At 41.7% G+C, this 22,688-nt stretch overlaps 1 protein-coding gene across 1 annotated transcript in view; it reads left to right on the plus strand.

Moving 5' to 3' along the window:
- The window catches only part of LOC117508067 (neutral cholesterol ester hydrolase 1-like), a 36,165-nt gene that overhangs the window by 5,869 nt on the left and 7,608 nt on the right, over window positions 1–22,688 (plus strand). The window contains exons 2-4 of the mRNA XM_034167732.1: window positions 16,758–16,980; window positions 19,713–19,782; window positions 20,488–20,659. Of these exons, the coding sequence (XP_034023623.1) occupies window positions 16,758–16,980; window positions 19,713–19,782; window positions 20,488–20,659 (465 nt within the window). The remainder of the gene's footprint in view (window positions 1–16,757; window positions 16,981–19,712; window positions 19,783–20,487; window positions 20,660–22,688) is intronic.

A 22,688-nucleotide genomic window follows, 5' to 3' on the forward strand; every position in this document is an offset into this window, starting at 1 on the left:
CGTGTCTGCTGTGCAGCCGGCACCACGTCCCTGTCTACTGAATGGAGGTGTAGCCAACTTGGCAAAAGTCCAGAGAATACGCTCGCTGTTTTGATGTGGAGCGGCCGGTGACACCTGTTGCTGCAAGGACAGACTTTCCGCAGCGCCGCACGTCTCGGTAATCAGAGCCTCAGAGCTCCGTGGCCGCTGAGAGAGGTTTATATCTTTTTAATGACTTGAATTCTTTGTGGGTCCCGCCTCCGTACCCCGCAACGGTAACACCGGAGGCGAAAGACAGTAGATTTTCAATGCGACGCCACTCAATCAAACGGGCATATGAAAAAGTCCCCCAAAATAATTTTCAAGCACAAATAAAAGAAATGTGTACTCACCAAACGTGCCGCAAGACAGTATGAAGTTTTAAAAAAAGTAGATCCTTCCGTATAAGACAAGAAAAAGGTGCAGATGCAAACTGACGTAAATCCACAAATTACAGTTGGCGTGTGCAATGCATGCTGGGATAGGGTCTTTTCCCTGACGTCTCGGCAGCGTCCCGGATGTGATGACAGTTTTGCGGAGGGCTAAATTTTAGCTGTAAATTTGTAATTTTTAAATGAAGATTTCTCTGTTGAATGACAGATCTGGGCTTGCAGATTTACTTTACTACATTCAGAAGGATCTTATGTGTAAATATAAGTCATTTTTTGGTCCAAAGATCTGACTGCATTTATTTCAGTGCAGGTCTACTTTAAGGTCTAACCTTACCAATCCCAAGAGCAACCACACAGGTGACAGTGGTAAGGAAAAAGTCCCTCTGATGATTTGTGGAAGAAACCTCAAGCAGACCAGACTGGTGATCCTCTGCTTGGGCCATGCTAGCGACACAATTGACAAAAAATTTTACAAAACTAATATATAGGAATTTTTGCCAGTGCACAGGACGGTAGGGTTGCAGAAGTAGACAACACACCCATCTCTGGATGGAGCCACACCTCAAACAGAGGGAAAAAAAAGAGGATCAGGCATCGGAAAGACAACAAATACAGTATAATTTGTCACCATTAAGCAACAAGAAAAACAGAAGAAATACTAAGGTGATCGCCGGCCACTCGAAAATGATCCAGAAATCTAGAAAATGATCAGTTAATTGATAATGGTTAATTGATGATGATGATGATGATTATAATATTTTTGTTTTTGTTTTCATTTTCTGTTTGCATGTCAGGATGAGCTGGAAAGCTATGGAAGGTTTTCTTTCATATCTTTTTCCATGAATGCAGTTTGAATTTTTGGGACTTTTACATGTGGGGACATTTTTGATTGAGATTTTTTTTTAAATTTTATATGTTTGTTTTTGTTTGTTTGTTTGTTTTTTGAAAAAAAAAAAAAAACAACAAAAAACAAAACAAACAAACAAAAAAACTCCCAGTGAGTAAGTGGGTATAGAAAATGGATGGAAATAAAAACTTTTTATAACAAAATATTTAAATGCAAGGTTGAATGTTATTGGTGGAATTTATGGTTCTGATTTATCCGTAGTTTAACCAAAGGATAACTGAATAATCTGAAAATTAATAATTGATAGATTTGATTAGAAAAATAACTGTTAGTTATAGCCCTGTTCACAGCTGCAGATTTTTCCTCAGACTGGCAACATTGTGAGGTGTATTTTCACTGTTGGCATTTATAACGGCAATGAAGTAAGAATAAGTGGATCTAGTAGTTGGAGGGAAACTTTCAGAAGGTTAGCAACTAGCACTAGTAAGTAGGTACATGATCTGACAACTGTACGATCTAGCTATCACAATTACTTCCATGATCCAGAGGGCTGCTGTGGACACTGAACTGTAAGGTCACTCATGATGAAGGTGAAACCAGATCATTTAAAAGATCATTTTTATCAGACAAACTGATGAATATGAAATAATTTATATAGCTCATAAACTAAAATGAAAAAAAAAATCTGATTGTGATAATTTTGATATGTTTTTGATAAAAAAATATTATTGATTGTGTCGCTAAGCCTTTAACTTATATTTGTAATTTGTCATTAAAGAACGGAAGATTTCCTTCCAAAATGAAAATTGCTAAAGTGGTACCGCTGTTCAAATCCAGTGACAAACATGTTTTTTCAAACTACAGGCCAATCTCATTGTTATCGCAGTTTTAAAAATTCTGGAAAAGGTATTCATTAAGAGGTTAAATGATTTTATATCCCAACATCACATACTAAATGAACAGCAATATGGATTTAGAAAAAAATTGTACTACTTCATTGGTGGTAAATGATTTCATGGAACATATTACGAACACAATTGAAAACAAGCAATATATTGTGCTTTTTTTTTTTTTTTTCAACTTACAGAAAGCATTTCATACCATAGATCACACCTTATTACTGGGTAAACTTTGGAAGTATGGTACCAGAGGATTAGCTCATGATAGGATAGGAAGTTATCTGCACAATAGTCATCAGTGTGTTCATGTTGGTGGGATAAATTCTGAATTTTTGAAGTGTACTTGTGGGGTGTCCCAGGGCTCAGTCCTTAGGCCTTTGTTGTTTGTTTTGTATAACCCCAATTACAATGAAGTTGGGATGTTGTGTAAAATGTAAATAAAAACAGAATACAATTATTTGCAAATCCTCTTCAACCTATATTCAATTGAATACACCACAAAGACAAGATATTTAATGTTCAAACTGATAAACTTTATTGTTTTCATGCAAATATTTGCTCATTTTGAAATGGATGTCTGTAACACGTTTCAAAAAAGCTGGGACAATGGTATGTTTACCACTGTGTTACATCATCACCTTTCCTTCTAACAACACTCAATAAGCATTTGGAAACTGAGGACACTAATTGTGAGTGTCATGATTGGGTATAAAAGGAGCATCCCCAAAAGTCTGTTTTGAACAACTGCGTGAAAAAACAGTCCAACAGTTTAAGAACAATGTTTCTCAACGTTCAATTGCAAGGAATTTAGGGATTCCATTATCTATAGTCCATAATATAATCAGAAGATTCAGAGAATCTGGAGAACTTTACATACACGTAAGCGGCAAGGCCGAAAATTAACATTGAATGCCCGTGACCTTTGATCCCTCAGGCGGCACTGCATTAAAAACTGACATCATTGTGGAAAGGATCTTACCGCGTGGGCTCAGGAACATTTCAGAAAACAATTATCAGTTAACAGAGTTCGTCGCTACATCTACAAGTGCAAGTTAAAACGTTACCATGCAAAATGAAAGCCATACATCAACAACATCAAAAAACACCACCGCCTTCTCTGGGCCCCAGCTCATTTGAAATGTGTCGACGCGGGTTGAGGAGCGGACCTGCGTCAGACAGGACCCAGCGCTAAAAATAACCAGAAAGCGGTTCCAAACAGAAACTATTTATTATTCACCTGTGCTTAAAAGTGTAAAAACATAAAAACAACGTCCCTCTGGTGGAGTGATTCGTGGCTCGCTCTCCAGCGCCCGCAAGGATTAAAGCCGGCGCTCCTGGACTTCCTACCACCGCCAAACACCCCCCAGGTGGACACGACAAACTGATTCTCTGTGAAGCAAAGAGAAGGTGAGGTAAGTCAACAGATACAACTATATCTTCCAATAAACACACGCTATCAGCAACACACTCAGGTCAGTGTCCTTTTTTTTACTTTATGCAAATGAGCAGCTTCTCACAACAAATGGAGGATCACTTATCCTTCACGCCACAGCAGTGAGAAGCAAACTGCACAATTCTCTTCACAATTCCAGTATACTGTGTAACAAAACACCAAGTTACTATCAACAATTACTTAAACACTTAATTACCTTTAGTGTGTGCTGACAGCATGTGTCCTCACCCCTCCCTGCTTCACGGGCTCAATGTGTCAAAACCCAGGCGCGGTCCTCAGCGTCTCACAAACGAACGTCACAAGGTCGAGTTCCCGGCAGTTCTGCTCAAATCACACATGACTTAAATGCAGAACGCCATCCAATTATCTGCTTCAGCTGCAAGTCGTCCAGGTTGCACGTGAGCACCAATCACAGGTGCTTTCCATGATGTTGATGAGGGTGAAGACTCTTCAGCCAGCACCTTCTTCACAGACAAATCAGCCCTCATGCCACCTGGAGAGCAAAGAAAAGAAAAGAACACCAAAACATCCAGCCACGCCCCCCCAACACACAACAGTACTCCCCCATCAACGGGAAGCCTCCCGGCGACCGAACAGACCAGGCCCGAGAACAGCACCTCCCTCCGGGGTCCACGTCAGGAAGCAGATGGCAAGACAGGCACCGCAGCTGGAAGGCCGGCTGGAATCAACAAAAGCCCCAAAACATTCCCCAGAACAAGTCCACTCACACACAAAAAACATAAAACCCACCCAAAACCTCCCCAGGGGACCGTCCCATCAAACCCCGGAAGGAAAAGAAAAACTCCCAAACGCAAAAACCCAACACAGTCCCACAAACACAGTACAAACGTAAATGCATAAAAGAAAAATAACAAACAACCCCCCCAGAATGACCTGCAGAGCCCAACCCCCCCTCAGAAGGCCTTCATTGCCAGTTCCAGGAGGAACAGCCAAAACCATAATCCCACAAAGGTCCCCAGGTATACATGGAGTAAAACGGTGCCCCCCAGGGGACCGTATCATCAACCCCAGGAGGTACCCTCCCCACAACCCCGGAACCCCAGATCCGGTCACACTTGGCCAGTCGGTCCCAAGCCAATTCCCCCCCAGAGGACCGTCCCATCAACCCTGGAGGTGGAACCCGGAAGGAAACAAAATAAAACCAAAAACCAACCCCCGGAGGACAACCAAAAACAACCCCGGGGGGATATAAAATGACCATAAACCCTGTTACCCTCCCCGGCACCCCGAAAGACCCCAGGTCCCTCCCAGAGCCCTTCCGCGGCTCTATTTTGGCGAACGGCTCAAAATATTAAGCCGGAGAAGGGAACAGGTAAAAACTAACCCAGCTCCAACCCCAAGGCGCAGCGGAGAACCGGAAATACGTCCAGTGCCCCAACTCGACCATACCCCAGCCACTCGGGAGGGGTGGAACTACCGAAATGGCAAACGGCAACAGATCGGCCCACCCCTCCGACTGAGGCATGTCTCCGCTGCACCACACCCCGGCAACACCCATGACAATCGGTACAAAGGCTCACCGAGGCTGGAGTGGAACTGGGCCCTAACCAAACTAAAAAGAACGCCTCTAACACCCCCCCCCCCCCCCTAGGTGCAGAGGTCTTCTGAGAATGCTCAGCGTGACCAACCTGCACCACCCCACAACCCACAAGACAAGCGGTCTAAGGGCAAGTGAGGTTGGGGTTAGGAATGTAGAGAAATAAAAACAACAAAATAAAACGACCCAACAACCCAAACAGAAAATACCTAAAAACACATACAAAATTGACAAGTAAGTGAGCCCAGGCGGGCTTCTAACCGCCTATCACTCCACCAGATACGCCCCTACCTCCCCAAACAAGTATAACCCCTGATTAAAGAAAACAAAACATTTACTTGTGCTAGAATTTTTTTTTTTTATGTGGGTTCTTTTGCCTGTCCCAGAACACTTGGAGTTACATCACCGTTATTTCTCTTGACGCTTATGTGTCGGGGCAATACAGGAATCTCGACTCGTCCGAGCTGCATGGGCTCGTCAATAGGAGGAGCCGGAGGTCCCGTCGGAGGAGCCTCAGTGGGGCGAAGAAGAGGCGGCCCAGCTTTGTGTCGGGGAAAGCCCCGAGACAAAAAAAACCCGCTCTGATGGGCGTCCTCTCTCGCGTCCACGCTCCTTCATCCGATCATCTAGACGAATCACCAACGATATTAGCTCATCTAAATCGTTTGGCTCGTCACAGACCGCCAGCTCGTCTTTTAATGACTCATTTAACCCATCTACAAACACGCCCCGTAATGCTGCGGCATTCCAACCTGATTGAGCAGAAAAAATCCGGAAGTCCACGGAATGCTCCGCCTCCCCTGCCTGAGATTCAGCAACCGTTGAGCAACGGTATTCATTTTCACCGGATGGTCAGAAACCAGTCGGAACTCCCGGGAGAAATCCTTAAAGGACCTTAACAATGGCGAGTTGTTACTCCACAACGCTGTGACCCAAGCTAAGGCGTCACCTCGGAGCAAATTTGTCACATACGAAACACGGCTTCCATCAGAAGAGAAGGAAGCCGGTCGCTGAGCACAAACCAGAGAACATTGCATCAGAAACGAAGCACAAGCTTCGACGTCTCCCGCATAAGGCTCCGGATGACAAATGATCGGTTCAAACACCGAATCTCTGGGTGACGGGGTTATCTGCCCTGGTATCGATGATGCCGCAGCTGGCGCTGCAGGAAGCGGAACGGCTTGAGCTGCAAGCTCCGTAACACGGGCGTCTGTTTGTTTAATTTGATTTGCGAGATGCTGTAATTGCTCCCATATTTTCTCCAAGTGTTCTTGAATCTTTTCGGCAAAAGGAACCGCCTCTGCCGCTGGGTCCATTATGGAATGGCCGGGAACTACTGTTATGTGTCGACGCGGGTTGAGGAGCGGACCTGCGTCAGCCAGGACCCAGCGCTAAAAATAACCAGAAAGCGGTTCCAAACAGAAACTATTTATTATTCACCTGTGCTTAAAAGTGTAAAAACATAAAAACAACGTCCCTCTGGTGGAGTGATTCGTGGCTCGCTCTCCAGCGCCCGCAAGGATTAAAGCCGGCGCTCCTGGACTTCCTACCACCGCCAAACACCCCCCAGGTGGACACGACAAACTGATTCTCTGTGAAGCAAAGAGAAGGTGAGGTAAGTCAACAGATACAACTATATCTTCCAATAAACACACGCTATCAGCAACACACTCAGGTCAGTGTCCTTTTTTTTTACTTTATGCAAATGAGCAGCTTCTCACAACAAGTGGAGGATCACTTATCCTTCACGCCACAGCAGTGAGAAGCAAACTGCACAATTCTCTTCACAATTCCAGTATACTGTGTAACAAAACACCAAGTTACTATCAACAATTACTTAAACACTTAATTACCTTTAGTGTGTGCTGACAGCATGTGTCCTCACCCCTCCCTGCTTCACGGGCTCAATGTGTCAAAACCCAGGCGCGGTCCTCAGCGTCTCACAAACGAACGTCACAAGGTCGAGTTCCCGGCAGTTCTGCTCAAATCACACATGACTTAAATGCAGAATGCCATCCAATTATCTGCTTCAGCTGCAAGTCGTCCAGGTTGCACGTGAGCACCAATCACAGGTGCTTTCCATGATGTTGATGAGGGTGAAGACTCTTCAGCCAGCACCTTCTTCACAGACAAATCAGCCCTCATGCCACCTGGAGAGCAAAGAAAAGAAAAGAACACCAAAACATCCAGCCACGCCCCCCCAACACACAACACAAAGTGGAAAAGTGTGCTGTGGTCTGATGAGTCCACATTTCAAAATGTTTTTGGAAATCATGGACATTGTGTCCTCCGGACAAAAGAGGAAAAAGACCATCCAGATTGTTACCAGCACAAAGTTGAAAAGCCAGCATCTGTGACGGTATTGATTTGTGTTAGTGCCCATGGCATGGGCAACTGTGATGGCACCATCAATGCTGAAAGGCATCCAGGTTTTGGAGCAACACATGCTGCCATCCAACCAACATCTTTTTCAGGGACGTCTCTGCTTATTTCAGCAAGACAATGCCAAGCCACATTCTGCATGTGTTACAACAGCGTGGCTTCATAGTAAAAGAGTGCAGGTACTAGACTGGCCTGCCTGCAGTCCAGACCTGTCACCAATTGAAAATGTGTGGCGCATTATGAAGCGCAAAATACGACAACAGAGACCCCGAACTGTTGCACAACTGAAGTCGTACATCAAGCAAGAATGGGAAGGAAATCCACCTATAAAGCTTCAACAATTTGTGTCTTCAGTTCCCAAATGCTTATTGAGTGTTGTTAGAAGGAAAGGTGATGTAACCACAACTATAAAGTTTATCAGTTTGAACATTAAATATCTTGTCTTTGTGGTGTATTCAACTGAATATAGGTTGAAGAGGATTTGCAAATCATTGTATTCTGTTTTTATTTACATTTTACACAATGTCCCAACTTCATTGGAATTGGGGTTGTATATTAATGACGTGTTTGGTGTCTACGTTTGTGAGTTGCATTTTATTTGCTGATGACACGACTGTGTTTTGTAGTGAGGATCATTTGGGACAGGTTCTGGACATGATGGAGAGGGAACTACAGAAGTTCAAAGAATGGTTTGATTCAAATAAATTATCGCTTCATTTTGGTAAAAGAAAGTGTGTCATATTTGGAAATAAACCCAGGAATTTATCTAGGAATTTACTAGTACACAATATTGAAATTGAACTTGTAAATGAAACTAAATTTCTTGGGGTTTGCATTAACGATAAATTGAATTGGAAAGCACATATAAAAAATGTCAAAAGCCATTGCTATTTTGTATAAAGCACAATACTTCCTCCCCAACAGTCATTAGTTACCTAAAATCATTCATTACTTGTTCTGTACATGACCTATTGTATTGAAGTTTGGGGAACCACTTACAAAACAAATACAGATTCAATATTTTTACTACAAATGGAATCCATAAGAATTATTAGTAATAAACCATATCATAAGACAATGAATCCGTTGTTTTTCTGTTTACACATTTTAACATTTTGGAACCTGATTGATTAAAGCATAAGTCAAATTATGTTTAAAGTAAAAAAAAAATACCTTTTACCACAACATGTCCAGGACCTGCTCAAAATGAGGGACTCCAGTTATAATTCACAAAGAACATAATTTCAAAAATTGAAGAATCGAACTACTGTAAAACATCACTGTGTGTTTCAGTTAAAGGTGTTAATATTTGGAGTTTGTGCCCAGATAACATAAAATCACTCAGTAACTTGGTTGGCTTTAAAAGGCTCTACAAAAATCTTTTAATTACTTGTCATAGCATGATGAATTAGGTTTCTCAGTTTTGTTCTTTTTGTGGGGTTTGTGCATAGTGCACTGCTGTTTGCATGTTTGTGTTTTGAAATCTTAGTTCAGTGATTAATTTAAATTTTGTATCAGTTATCATGGGTGTATGTATATTTTTTATATACATATGCATACATTTTTACTCTTTTGGTTAAAGGGGTGGGTGTTTATAAGCTTTCGCTTCTGCCCACACCCTTTCGGACACATGGGTGCATTGTTGGATTGTTTTCTTTGTTTTCGCTGTGAGGTTAATTTGTTATTTTTGGTCTGTGTGTGACAAATAAATTCATTCATTCATTCATTTTGATTATTTTCTATCACAATCCCCATGAATAAATCTAGTCTAATTGAGCCAAAATTCCCCAAAATTCATTCATTTTTCATGTACTGCCACTTGTCTGGGTAGCAGTAGCAACAGCCTAAGCAGCTCATCCCACGCTTCCGTGTCCTTGGCCAAGTCCTGTAACTTCCCAGAGGATCCCGAGGCATTCCCAAGCCATCTGGGAAATATAATCCCTTCATCGTGTCCTGGGTCTTCCCTGGTTTCCCAAAATAAAAATACCTAAAATAGATATTGTAGTCAATTTTTGAATGAAAATAATAAAATAATAAAAAAATTGAGAGTAGAGATGTGTGCCTAGTGGTTAGCACTGGTGCCTCACAGCAAGAACTGCGTGGGATTGATTCCCACTTGGTCCTCTCTGTGTGGAGTTTGCACATTTTCTAGGGTTCCCTCCAGCTGTGCCGGCTTCCTCCCACTTCCAAAGATGTGCAGGTTAGGTGAACTGGGAACTTAATTTGGCTGTAGGTATGCCTGTGTGTGTAAATGAGTTTGTTTGTCTATATGTGGCCCTGTGATAGACTGGCATCCTGTCCAGGCTGTACCCCACCCCCCCAGCGAGGTGACATTCCACGTCCCAACAGCCAGGGGCTGTGAGCATAGTCCGGGCCACCGGGCCACCCACCCTCGACCGCCACCCAATCCTCTCTTCACCCGACCCCCATGGCCCCCTCTGCAGGTGGTGAACCCACAGGAGGGCGGGCCCACGTCACTCTTTCGGGCTGAGCCCGGCCGGGCCCCATGGGGTAAGGCCCAACCACCAGGTGCTCGCGCGCGAGCCCCAACCCCAGGCCTGGCTCCAGGGTGGGGCCCCGGCTCCGCCATACCGGGCAACGTCTCGGTCCTTGATTTTTTACTGGCTAATGTTGGCATGAAAACTCACTAGTATATAAAGAATGTTCATGAGAGCAATGGTAAGAATATTTTATAGGGGTGACTTATTTTATGAGGTGAAACATGAAATGATTCATGTTTCACCTCATGAAATATTTTTTCCATTGCACAAATGAAAAGACATTCATTATTTGTTTTGTATAAGCCTAAAATAGATCCTTGTCATTTGATATTTTATTAATTTATAAACAAGAGAAAAGCCACTTACATGTTGGTGTGCATCACTGGTCCTTTGATGTCAAGAGGTTCCAAACAGTCCAACACAAACTTTAAATAGAAGTCCAATCTAATCCAGAATTGTTCTCAGTCAACTTGCAATAGTCAGATAGTTCAAAAACAATCCTGACAATGTAGTCCATACCTGATTGCCGCGCATTGACATCTTTGTGTACAGACTGCAGTCTGCTTTCCTCAGCCCAGTGAAAAATTTGTCGAGCTCTTCGTCCAACAGCGCTTCAGCTAGAGACATCCCAGTGAATACCGCAAATGCCTCCAGATGGCTTAAAGCATACTGGACCATCAATAAGCTTGTTTAAATCGTCGTCTGTTACCAAAACAACCCTCACCATGTTTGTTTTTAAGCTAAGCGCCATTGCCACTAGTGTAAGTGAGCAGTGGTCGCGGTGTGCAATAGCACAAAATGTTTTACACCAAAATTGCATGGTAAATAGAACATGATGGCAAATGGTACGAATGATCCATATCACGTGACATACAAACCACCAATCAAATGACAAGGATCTATTTATGCATTATATAATATCACATAACACAATGCTAACCGGTTAATGTTAGTGGGAAGTGAGTGCCTCTATTGTGAGCAGGGGAATTTATGATCTGCTTTTAAAAGTGTACTTATTTTAATTTTGATTTTATAAAATCTTACTGCTCATCTTGAGGTAATTTTACATGTTGCCTGAAAAAAATGACCATGTACTGTAACTATTTGGTTTCTGAGTTTTTCCTGCATAGTTTAACATATAACAGATACACAGATTTGGGCCTTAGAGGATCATGGTGTAGATGTGCAGCTGACATGGTCAAGTAGAACATTTTGTTGTGGCTGGGGTGCCTGGCTGCCTTTCGTTTCTGTCTTCTGTTTCTGTCTTTTGTTTTTCCTTCCAGGTGGCACGCGTTTAGGACTGAGTGGCTGTGTGGCTGAGTTATCAGGACCTCACCCTGATTACCTGAGGCTGATCATGTGCAGCTCGTCAGGACTCACAGCTGTGGTGCATCTACACGGATTGGAGCATGGTGGCATTTAAGTCTGGAGTACACAGTGTGTATTTGCCAGAGACTCGACCTTGTGACCAGACGGGTGAGATTGTCGTCTTGAGAGCCATCTCATCATTATGGATGCAGAGAACGTCCAGGTTTGATGCCATGGTCTGTGAAAGAGGAGGGGGTGAGGTCTCACGCTCGTCAGCACACTTCCTGAGGTATGTCAGGTTTTGTGACTAACATTTGTACAGTCAGTAAATGTGGTGTCCCTCACACCTTATTATATTGAGCTGTTATGTTAGTCGTTTAATCAGCTTCCACTGCAGTTGAGTATGTGAACTGGATGTTCCATGCCTGCAGGGTGGGAAACTGATTAGTAATTAAGCCAGGAAGTGTTTGCTGTTTGTGTACACCTTTGAGCGGTCTCTCTGTGTGTGGAGTGTGGACTCACATGATGGTTTCTTCTTTCACAGACTCGGTTTGTCGCGGCCACCTGGGGGGTGTCGGCGGGGTCCTTGGGTCCGAACTGTTTCTGGCTCCGGACCGTTTGTGCAGCTGGGAGCGCACCGTATATCCACCTCGCCAGTCCGCGCACTCATTTGTTATACTTTTGCACCGCACTGTTATGTCATTAAATTTTGTTATCCTTTGTACCGTGCTCTGCTTATTTCATACTGGGTCCTTCAAACGCTGGTCGGTTCTCCGTCCTGTGTCCTACACATAACACATTTTTCTTCCTTCAGCGAGAAAGTCATTGGTTTCAGTTATTTTCGTTCACTCTTAAATTTCCCATGCAAATACTTAAAACATTTCTTGGGATAGACAATCCATCATACTAAACAAACTCTTTGGGTTTTCCCCTGTCTCACAAAATGACATATGGTAATTTGAGATTTGTCATGCATTTAAAAGTGTGTAGTGACATAAAGTTATTTTCGTTAGATGATGAACAAAGTAAATGTCAGGAATGACTAAAGGCTTGTGCTGTACACCATAAGGTCTTTGCAAGTAATTGACAAATCCAAAAATAAATTTAATGTGTCATAGATTTCATTTTGCTTTGATGGACAAACTAATCTCAAAAGAGACATGTCTGTCAAGTGACGCTAAGAAATTATCTTAAAGGGTCCCTGCCATGCCATGACGTTTTTACATATTCTTGAAGAATAAAAAAAGCTTTTTCCACATGTTGTTTTTGTTTTTTTACCATAAAATTACACTGAACAAGGATTTAGACATTTCGTTACCCATCTGAGAATTTGAATTTACCGCCTCCGAGTTTACCTACTTTTTCGCTGCGACGGATGTGACGTCATGCGAGTAAATGTGTCGAAGCACGGCTCTGTTTACCAGTACGGCAGACACGGACAGCGAAGGCATAGTGAGCGATTATAGCGAAGCTTTAGGTGACATATCGATTGTTTTTGAAGAAGATGAGGAAGTTTCTCATGAAGAGATTAATGGTGTAAATAATGAGGAGCTCCAAACCATGTATGTTCCAGCCGAACGCGACAGAAAGAGGATGTGAAGCGCTGCTGTCAGCTGACAACAACAACGCAGTCGGATATAAGCTGCTTACAAAACACAGAATGGTTTGTTCACTCACCACCTTTTCTCATAAATGATCATTTATTCGTGGCACGGTGTGTTTGTGTATGAAAAAATTATTTCAGCAGCACAGTGTGCTTAAATTCAGCAGTTTGTTGTAAAATCACTGAAAATAAAGTTTCTGTACATTCTGTATATATTTAATCATTTATAAGTCAGTTTCTTGTGATTGCTAATTCTTCACATTTTATTCAAAGCAACTGATTGCAAATCTTTATCTGAAAAGCTGTAGACCCACATGGGATGGGGAAAAAAGATTGCTAAATAAAATAAAATTTTACTTCTATATCTGTTGGCAAATCTTACCAGGCATAATATTGTAGAAAAATGTTTATGCTAAATGGAGACTTTCCTGTCTAAAATACACATACACAACATCTGTAATAATAAATTGTATCACATCTAATCTACTTTGAATGAACAGACGTCTGAACAAAAAACAGGCTGTTCAGTTTACATGCATATGTATATTTGGAAAACACAAAAATGTCAATGTTCTGTTTTTTTTTTTTGTTTTTTTTCAGGTGCTCATGTGAACTCGTGTCTTAAATATTAAAACCATTCACACAAGGAGAAAATATTATAGTCTTAGCTGTCCGTTTCAGTGAAATCATCTTTAGTCTGATGGAAATGTCATTGTCCTGGCTGAAGAAAAGTCCATGATGGGTCGAGTCTCTGCTGTACCAATCTGGAGCATCACGGTCAGCTAAAGATGTAATCCGTTAATTGAGTCTCTGCTGGGAATGGATCTTCTTGTTCCACAGTGGGTCGCTTTGCGCTGCAAGTTAAAAGACTTGCCGTCCCTCATCTGCTCATAATGTCTCAGTCTACATGTGACAAAATTATCCCATGATCCACAAAACAATAAAATAATGTGTAAATACTCAGTTTTGCCTCCGTGTTGAGTGGAGAAGTTGCACCATGCGTGCGTGCTCGTCAGTATAAGTGTTCCACCTACCAATCAGGATTCTGCCGGCAAGAATTAACCGTTCTGACACTGACAACACCGTGTAGCTCCGACCTGAACCACTCGGTGGAAACGGGGCTGTCAGTAGCCTGTAAAAATCCATAAATTAATTTGACTACTAAGGTAATGGATCCGGCGCTGATATCACTTCCTCCTTCTTCTCCAGTGTTGGGACTCGCCAGGAAGTTCCTGATTTTTAGTGGTGGGCAGTTCAAAATCTGAATATTTACTGTATCTTTTCAGTAACTGTGCACCAGGAAAGGATACATTTCAAACTGTTGTTTCATTTTAGTCTTAAATACTCAAAAAAAAAAAGCATCACATATACTCATGTACTGTGTGTGTTATTAGTTTATAAAATTGTTCATGGACTTGCACCTCCATATCTTGTTTGATGTGGTAAGGCCCTATGTACCAGCTCGGGCCCTGCGTTCACAGGGTGCAGGACTTTTATGTCTTCCCAGGGTGAATAAAAAGTCTGCCGGTCACAGAGCTTTCTCTTACCGTGTCCCAGCTCTGTGGAACAATCTCCCACATACAACAGTTGGATACTGTGGAGACTTTTAAATCACTTTTAAAGTCTTATTTGTTTTCCTTTTTTTATCATTAGTTTTATTGTGTTATGATGTGCTTTTATTCTTGTGTTCTTTTATGGTTTTGTCTTTTTATTGTTTTTAATTCAGTTTTCTTTGTTTTTATTATGTTGTGTGAAGCGCCTTGAGGCGATCTCATCGCAGATTGGTGCTATATAAATTATTTATATAATTATATTTTAATATTATAAATTGGAAATTTGATTTGATATACTGTCACCTACACTTTAAGGTTGCTGACGATATAATTGTCCTTGCATTCGTTAACTTAAAATTGTATGGCTATCATGGCATGTTAATTTACCTACTGCTAAGCCAAATTTAGGCCTGAAATAGCTTGTTTTAGGCTTCTCTGACCTATGTAATGGCTCTGTCACCTTTGTGTCTCCATGATATTTATGGCTACAAATTTAGTGCATGTTTTTGAGACACTTGTTGAACTATATTAGCTTTCAATTTCATGAGGTGAAAGCTGGAACATATCATTCAACGAGGTGAAGCTGAGTTGAATGATATGTTCCAGCTTTCACCAAATTAAATATTTGTTCCATTGAAAGAATGTAAAAACATTCATTATTCGTTTTATATAGCGGCTAAAATAGATCCTTGTCATTTGATATTTTATTCATTTATAAACAACAGAAACACACGCAACCTGGTCAGCGCTTGTGCGTGCGTGTACTACCAAAAAAGACTGTGTACATCCTCAGTGCAGCAAAAAAAAAATCACATCAGAAATGAATCCAGCTTTGCAACACAAATGGGATGAATTAATCCATGTCATGTGACATACAAATACCAATCAAATGACAAGGATCCACTCAGCCGTTATATAAAATGTGATAACTGTAATTAGACTGACATGCAAATGCTACGGAACGTCCCTGTAACATTATCTCTAATAGTCAAATTGTGTGCTGTGATGGATTGCCTGTCCTAAGAATGTTTGTACTTTTGAAATATCTGCAAGTTTATTTGAGTTGCAAGTTTTACACAGGACTTAGATGGAAAATCATAAAAACAAATCATTTCAGATCATAAATTACCTGTCAAAAGAACATTTGAAGCAACATTTAAGTAGTTTTTTTAAAGCATCTTTGAAGGCATTGGTGGGGAGCAAGTCATTGGATGCCATGGATAATGGTTTCAGTAAGGTAGCAAGTATGCAAATTGTGTTTACAATTCAAGTCAGGCCAGGGACCAGTGTCACATGTTCCCACGTCTGCCACATTATGGAACTGCATTGGTTCCTGGATGGCAATCACCTAGGCAGACAATCGGCCTCCCCCCATCTCTCGAAAGGTGGGGGGAGGCTGATTGGCTGCAACCAATTGGCCTCCTCCTCCAGCCTGAGGCACTTGCATGCTGGATCATGCCCAGAGAAACAGCCACATGATCTAAATGTCTTCCCTGACGTTCCCTTGTAATGCACGTGACGCTCAGCACCCGAGACAGTGAATTTACAGTAAATTCATCAAAGAGCATCAGCTACGGTTTTCCAGTGACCTCTATATTTCTTTTTTCCGCTATCTGAAACTATTTAGTAAACTTAAGAGAGTTTATTAAATATTCCGTTCTTACAGAATTACTTCATTTACATTTAGATCTGAACCTATTTTAAATTGTGTAGCTAAAATCCAGGGGTGCCAATAGTGCTGACCAGAACAGTATGAGGGTGAACACAGCATGAGAGAAGACAGATAAAAGCCTACAACACCTACACCTACAACACCTGTTGGTGACAGTAAGTTCAAAGAGAGAGTTTGTGAATGCAGCAGATACGTCACAATGTCCGTGCTGACCAAAGCCATTGTTTGGTTTGGTGATGCGCCCTGTGTATGACAAACCAATCTGACATTATACGTGTTTAGCTCCTATATTAATAAATAATGCTAAAAAGAAATCTCACATACTGTATGAAGAGGTGGAGATTTTTATACAATAAAAGTAATTTTCAAGTTATTTATGTGTTTATGTTGAACTGTTCAGGTAAAACATTTTTTTTGTTGTTTCTTTAACATTCCTTAAAATTATTTTTGACTTAATCGGTAAAGTTCAGTGTGTTGTTGTTTGTTGACCCTGTGGCATACACTCAGTTCACACCTGTGACCTTTCAGTTGCACAGGGTCCCGTCTCACCCGCTCTGTTGTGTGTTCACAGAGTGATGTGGCTCATGCTCTGGGCATGTGCCATCGTGTCCACATGTTGAACTGGGTGGTGTCCCTGGTGGAGGTGATCGATGCTCGCTCCTGCTCCGCCGTACACGTGTCTGACACCACTCTGGGGGGTGTGCCCACAAGAGTGTTCAAGCCAAAGGGTGGATCGAGGTTGAAAAGGGGAGTCATATATTTCCACGGTGGTGGATGGGCCCTTGGCAGTGGACGTAAGTTTTAAAACCCTCAGCTGGTAGTACTTAAAGTGAGGTGTTGATACTTCAGTATTTCTAGTTCGTTCTCGCTGCCACAGTGCACAAGGTGGAGCAGTGGGCTCTGTGTGTGTGTGTGTGTGTGTGTGTGTGTGTGTGTGTGTGTGTGTGTGTGTGTGTGTGTGTGTGTGTGTGTGTGTGTGTGTGTGTGTGTGTGTGTGTGTGTGTGTGTGTGTGTTTAACCATGGCCTTTGCAGAGCAGTTCCTTAATACTAAGTAACTGAAGATCCAAGACATTTGTTGAGTAAGTTCATCTCTGAAGACACATCTCATGTGTCTTCAGAGAGGGCCGGCCTTCATGTACATTGTCAATGTGTTTTGTACAGTAACACTACCTCTAACCATAGTGACATGAAATTTGGGGTTCTACAGGGGTCCGTCTTAGGCCCCCTGCTTACCTGCTTTTCTCCCTTTATATAGCACCCCTTGGGCACATATTGTGGCGTTTTGGGATTACCTTACACTGCTATGCTGATGATACTTAGTTATACATGCCGATAACTGCTGGTAATCTCATTCACATAAAATCCTTAGAAGATTGCCTTGCATCAGTGAGAAGCTGGATGTCTAGAAACTTCCTACTTTTAAACTCTGATAAGACTGATGATGGTTCCTCATCAAATGAGACATCGGCATCAATTTGACCAATTAACGCTTAGCCTGGGCTCCTTTGTCATGCATCACACTGATAAAGTGAGGAACCTTGGTGTAATTTTTGATCCTACATTGTCCTTTGAACTCCACATTAGAAATAGTATGAGGACTGCTTTCTTCCACCTGCAAAATATAGCGAAGATTCGTCCCATTCTGTCTATGGCTGATGCTGAGACCCTGATCCATGTGTTTATCTCTTCTAGATTGGACTACTGCAATGTTCTATTTTCTGGATTACCGCAGTCCAGCATTAGTGCTCTCCAATTGGTTCAAAATGCTGCAGCCAGACTTTTGACACGAAGCAGAAAGTTCGACCACATTACACCCTTTTTCACATCGAGAGTGGCTATACGCCCAACCGTTGGGTCAGTAAAGCATATACGCCCAACCACAACCGACCAATAAGTGCGCTTTTAAGCTCACTTCCGGTTTCAACGCGGGAGGGGAAAAAAGGCAGATATTTTCTCGCCGGCTGCGGGAGGGTTCACAGCCTGCGGAGGAGCTGTGATCTAAAGCGGTTCTGTTTGGCTCATCACACCCAGGGAACGGTGTCAAACTAACACCATCTTACAGCCAACAAGCAGCATTTTATTCAAAAACTGTTTTGTCGTTCTTAACAGGCTTCCGTTCAAAATGCTTATGAAGTTTGTCTGTTTTCATCCATTGCGGTGTTTTCGTAGTAATTAAAGACATTGCCATTAAATGTGTCAAACATACGCCGCAATAGAGCCTTAAAAAGTGGTCTAAAAAATGTAATTTAGATGCACAAAACATGTCAAATACACGATCACGGTTGGGCAAATAAGATAAGACATTATATTTATCTGCCCAACAGTTGTGCATGTAACGTTCAATGTATGACTTATCTGCCCAACGGTTGGGCGAATAAGGTAGGAAATTATATTTATTTGCCCAATGATTGGGCGTATAGCCTTTGCCTTTGGCATCCTTTCACTGGCTTCCTGTCCCAGTGAGATGAGATTTTAAGGTTCTGCTCCTAGTCTGTAAAATTGTTCATGGACTGGCACCTCCCTACCTAGCTGACCTAATTAAACCTTACGTACCGGCCTGGGCTTTGTGTTCTCAGGGTGCAGGACTACTTTGTGTCCCTAGGGTGAATACGAAGTCTGCGGGTCATCGAGCTTTCTTTTATCGTGCCCCTGTTCTGCGTCAATAAAACAGTCAGATTCTGTGGAGATTTTCAAGTCCAGACTTTAGATGCACTTATTTTCCCTTTCATATGGCTAGCATACTGACATAATATGGTTTTACGCTTTTTACTCTTTTAATTCATTTTATGAGGAAACGGAGCGTGCAGCGGCCTCAACTTTACCTAAATTCTGGGTCTTTTAGTGAAGCTTAGGGCTAGTGGCCGGCGATCATCTTAGTATTTCCTGTTGTTCTTGTTGTTTAATGCTGGCAAATTATACCCTATTTCTTGTCTTTCTGATGCCTGATTCTGTTTTTCTCTCTGTTTAAGGTGCAGCTCCATCCAGAGATGGGTGTGGTATTTGTGCTGGAGACCCTCCTTTCCTGTGCACCAACTGCATTTCCTATATATTTGCTTTGTGAATTGTTCTGTAATTTATGTCTGTAGCATGGCCCAAGCAGAGGGTCACCCCTTTGAGTCTGGGCTGCTGGAGGTTTCTTCTTCAGAGGGAGTCTTTCCTTACCACTGCTGCTCTGGGGGTTAGTAAGGTTAGACCTTACTTGTGTGAAGCGCCTTAAGGCAACTCTGTTGTGATTTGGCGCTATATAAATGAAAATAAATTGAATATTGAAATTGAAAATCTCACAACTCTCTCATATGACTATAGAGGGCGCTGACATTTATCTACTTTTTGTGGTTCCAATCTGGTTCAAAGTGTAAAAATTGTCCATCCTCGTGTGTGTGTGTGTGTGTGTGTGTGTGTGTGTGCGGGTGCCTGTATAAGGCTTTTGCCACGCAATTAGGTGACATAAAATCATCAGAGACCCAAGATATTTTTTAGATATACCAATCAAAAGTTTGCAAACTAACAGGACCTGCTTCACAGGGATGCGATCCTACGACCTTCTTTGTCGAAAAATGGCTCAGGACCTGGATGCTGTCATCATGTCTGTTGAGTAAGTCTGGCATCAGTCACATAGTATTAAATAATTCAGACAGCAAGTATTAAATGTTGGTTCTTTTGGCGGTGTATATAGTAGTCTTTAGAATAATAGTAGTGCTATGTGACTAAAAAGATTAATCCAGGTTTTGAGTATATTTCTTATTGTTACATGGGAAACAAGGTACCAGTAGATTCTCACAAATCCAATGAGACCAAGCATTCATGATATGCACACTCTTAAGGCTATGAAATTGGGCTATTAGTAAAAAAAGTAGAAAAGGGAGCTCCGACCATTACATTACATTACATTACAGTGTAATTATCTGTCATACAATCCAGACTCAGTTTTTTTTTTCTTTAATAAGACCATGCTTTTTCTTTTAATACTGAAAATTTAAAGTAAACAAAAATACTGTTTCTGGGTTACAAATGATTGAAATCATATGTCTTTTTGGTGCAGAAATAAAAATGTTTAAAATACATGTAAACAATAAAACAAGTTGAAATGGATTAATTCATTTCCAAAAAAAAAAAAGATTTTTTTTTAAATCAAATTCAATTTAAATTAAATTAATTATTTTTCTTTAGAAAATCAGGTAGCTGTTCGATGTTCTCTGTCACTCAGCAACATTCATGTTACCAGTTTTAGGAGTTTGATTCATGCTTTACAATATTATCTAGCATCATGTTTTTGTCTTCATATGATTTGTTGCTATAGTTACCGTCTTGCTCCTGAGGCGGTTTTCCCAGATCAGTACCACGACTCCTTGGCAGCATCCCGGGCCTTCGTGTCCCCTTCTGTTTTAGAACACTATGGAATTGACCCGCAGAGGTTGTGTGTTTCTGGAGACAGCGCTGGGGGAAACCTAGCTGCTGCCGTGGCGCAGGAGGTACGTAAAATCAGTGCAAACATTACATCCTGCAAAATAGAAAAGTAGCCTGAACTACAGAACTTTTCAAAGGTTTTAGGCATTGTATAATTTAGATACAAATGTTATCTTTGAATTTTTTTTTTAAAGTCATCTGTGGGTCAAAATTAAATCAAATTTAAAATGTCCAGCCAATAAAATTGTAATGTGATATGTTCGGTTGTTACCGCGACATGATAACACGAAGAGAGCTGCAGATAAAACACATTAATAAAATGACTTCATTTAATACAGATGTTCTTGTAGATTGCAAGAGAAACAGAAGGTAATGAAAAATATTTTTGTTTGCGGCTCAGTGATTTGTTCCGATTGTATTGTAATGTTGCTGTATTGTCACCATTGCCGCTTATCTGTGTCCAGCTTAACCAAATTCATTACAGAACACAGATTTTTACCCGAGGCCATCAAATATGGTCATCGGGTATTGTGAAGACTCTGCGTCTGTTCGTCCTGAGTCTTCAAAATCACAGGGAACATTCTTGGGACACAGACCTTGGACAGCTTTAAAGATGGGTAACCTTGACCTATTTTAATATGTATTTTAAAAGGTTAAAAAGTCATATTCTGTTTCCTTTGGTTCCTTTATTTATTTATTTATTTGACGGGCGGGGGTGACAGCCAATCAGAGTAGATGTCAGTGGCTGTTCTAGCCAGCTGCAAATGCCGTTTTGTTTGTGTGTAAATATAACCTCTTTGTCACATATTATGTAAAAGCTAGTGAGAAATAAACACTTCTAAAACTGAAAATGCTATTTTTGGAACCTGATAACACCTTTGGAGTGATTTACAAGACATTTCATGGATGTTAGGGTGGTGACATCACAGGCCGGTCTAGCTAGCTGCAAATGCTGTTTTGTTTGTGTGTAAATATAACCTCTTTGTCACATATATAAAAGCTAGCGAGAAATAAACACTTCTAAAACTGAAAACGCTGTTTTTGTAACCTGATAACACCTCCGAAGTGATTTAAAAGACATTTCATGGATGTCAGCGTGCAAGCTAACTTCTGCTAACTCAAAGCTAACTTCTGCTCTTATCAAAAGCTCATGTATACGCACACCCTCCTGCAGATGCTGTTAAAATGTAAATAAAATATTGTTTATGATTGATTGAGGGGCTTTATTGAACATGTACAAATTGTACGTAAGACAATAGGATCTTACTAATTAATATAAATAACAATAAATTTGTAATTAATTATTTAACTCAGCCACATGGGGTGTGCAGCCAGGACATTGTGAGTGCCGGTCCCAAGCCTGGATAAATGAGGAGGGTTGCGTCAGGAAGGGCATCCGGCGTAAAACAAGCCAACCCAACAATGCAGACTAAGAATCGAATTCCCATACCGGATCAGTCGCGGCCCGGGTTAACAACGTCCGCCACCGGCGCTGTTGCCCAACAGAGTGCCGGTGGAAATTGGGCTACTGCTGGGTGAAGACGACGAAGAAGAGGAGGAAAACGTTGCCACGAACAGCGGGAGAAGAAGAAAACTAGAAGGGTGGAAATGAGAGTGGGGACTTTGAATGTTGGTAGTATGACTGGTAAAAGGAGAGAGCTGGCTGATATGATGGAGAGGAGAGAGGTAGACATATTGTGTGTGCAAGAGACCAAGTGGAAGGGAAGTAAGAGCAGGAGCATCGGCGGTGGGTACAAGTTGTTGTACCATGGTGAGGACAGGAAGAGAAATGGTGTTGGGGTCATTTTAAAGGAAGAGTATGTTAAAAGTGTGTTGGAGGTTAAGCGAGTGTCTGACAGGGTGATGAGTGTGAAGTTGGAAATTGAAGGGGTGATGATGAATATCATCAGTGCCTATGCCCCACAGGTAGGTTGTGAGATGAAGGAGAAAGAAGATTTCTGGAGTGTGTTAGATGAGGTGGTGGAGAGTGTGTCCAAGCATGAAGGAGTGGTGACAGGAGTGGACTTCAGTGGGCATGTTGGTGAAGGGAACAGAGGTGATGAGGAAGTAATGGGTAGATATGGTATCAAGGAT

This window comes from Thalassophryne amazonica, chromosome 1 (genome assembly GCF_902500255.1).
Source record: "Thalassophryne amazonica chromosome 1, fThaAma1.1, whole genome shotgun sequence".
Classification (NCBI taxonomy): domain Eukaryota; kingdom Metazoa; phylum Chordata; class Actinopteri; order Batrachoidiformes; family Batrachoididae; genus Thalassophryne; species Thalassophryne amazonica.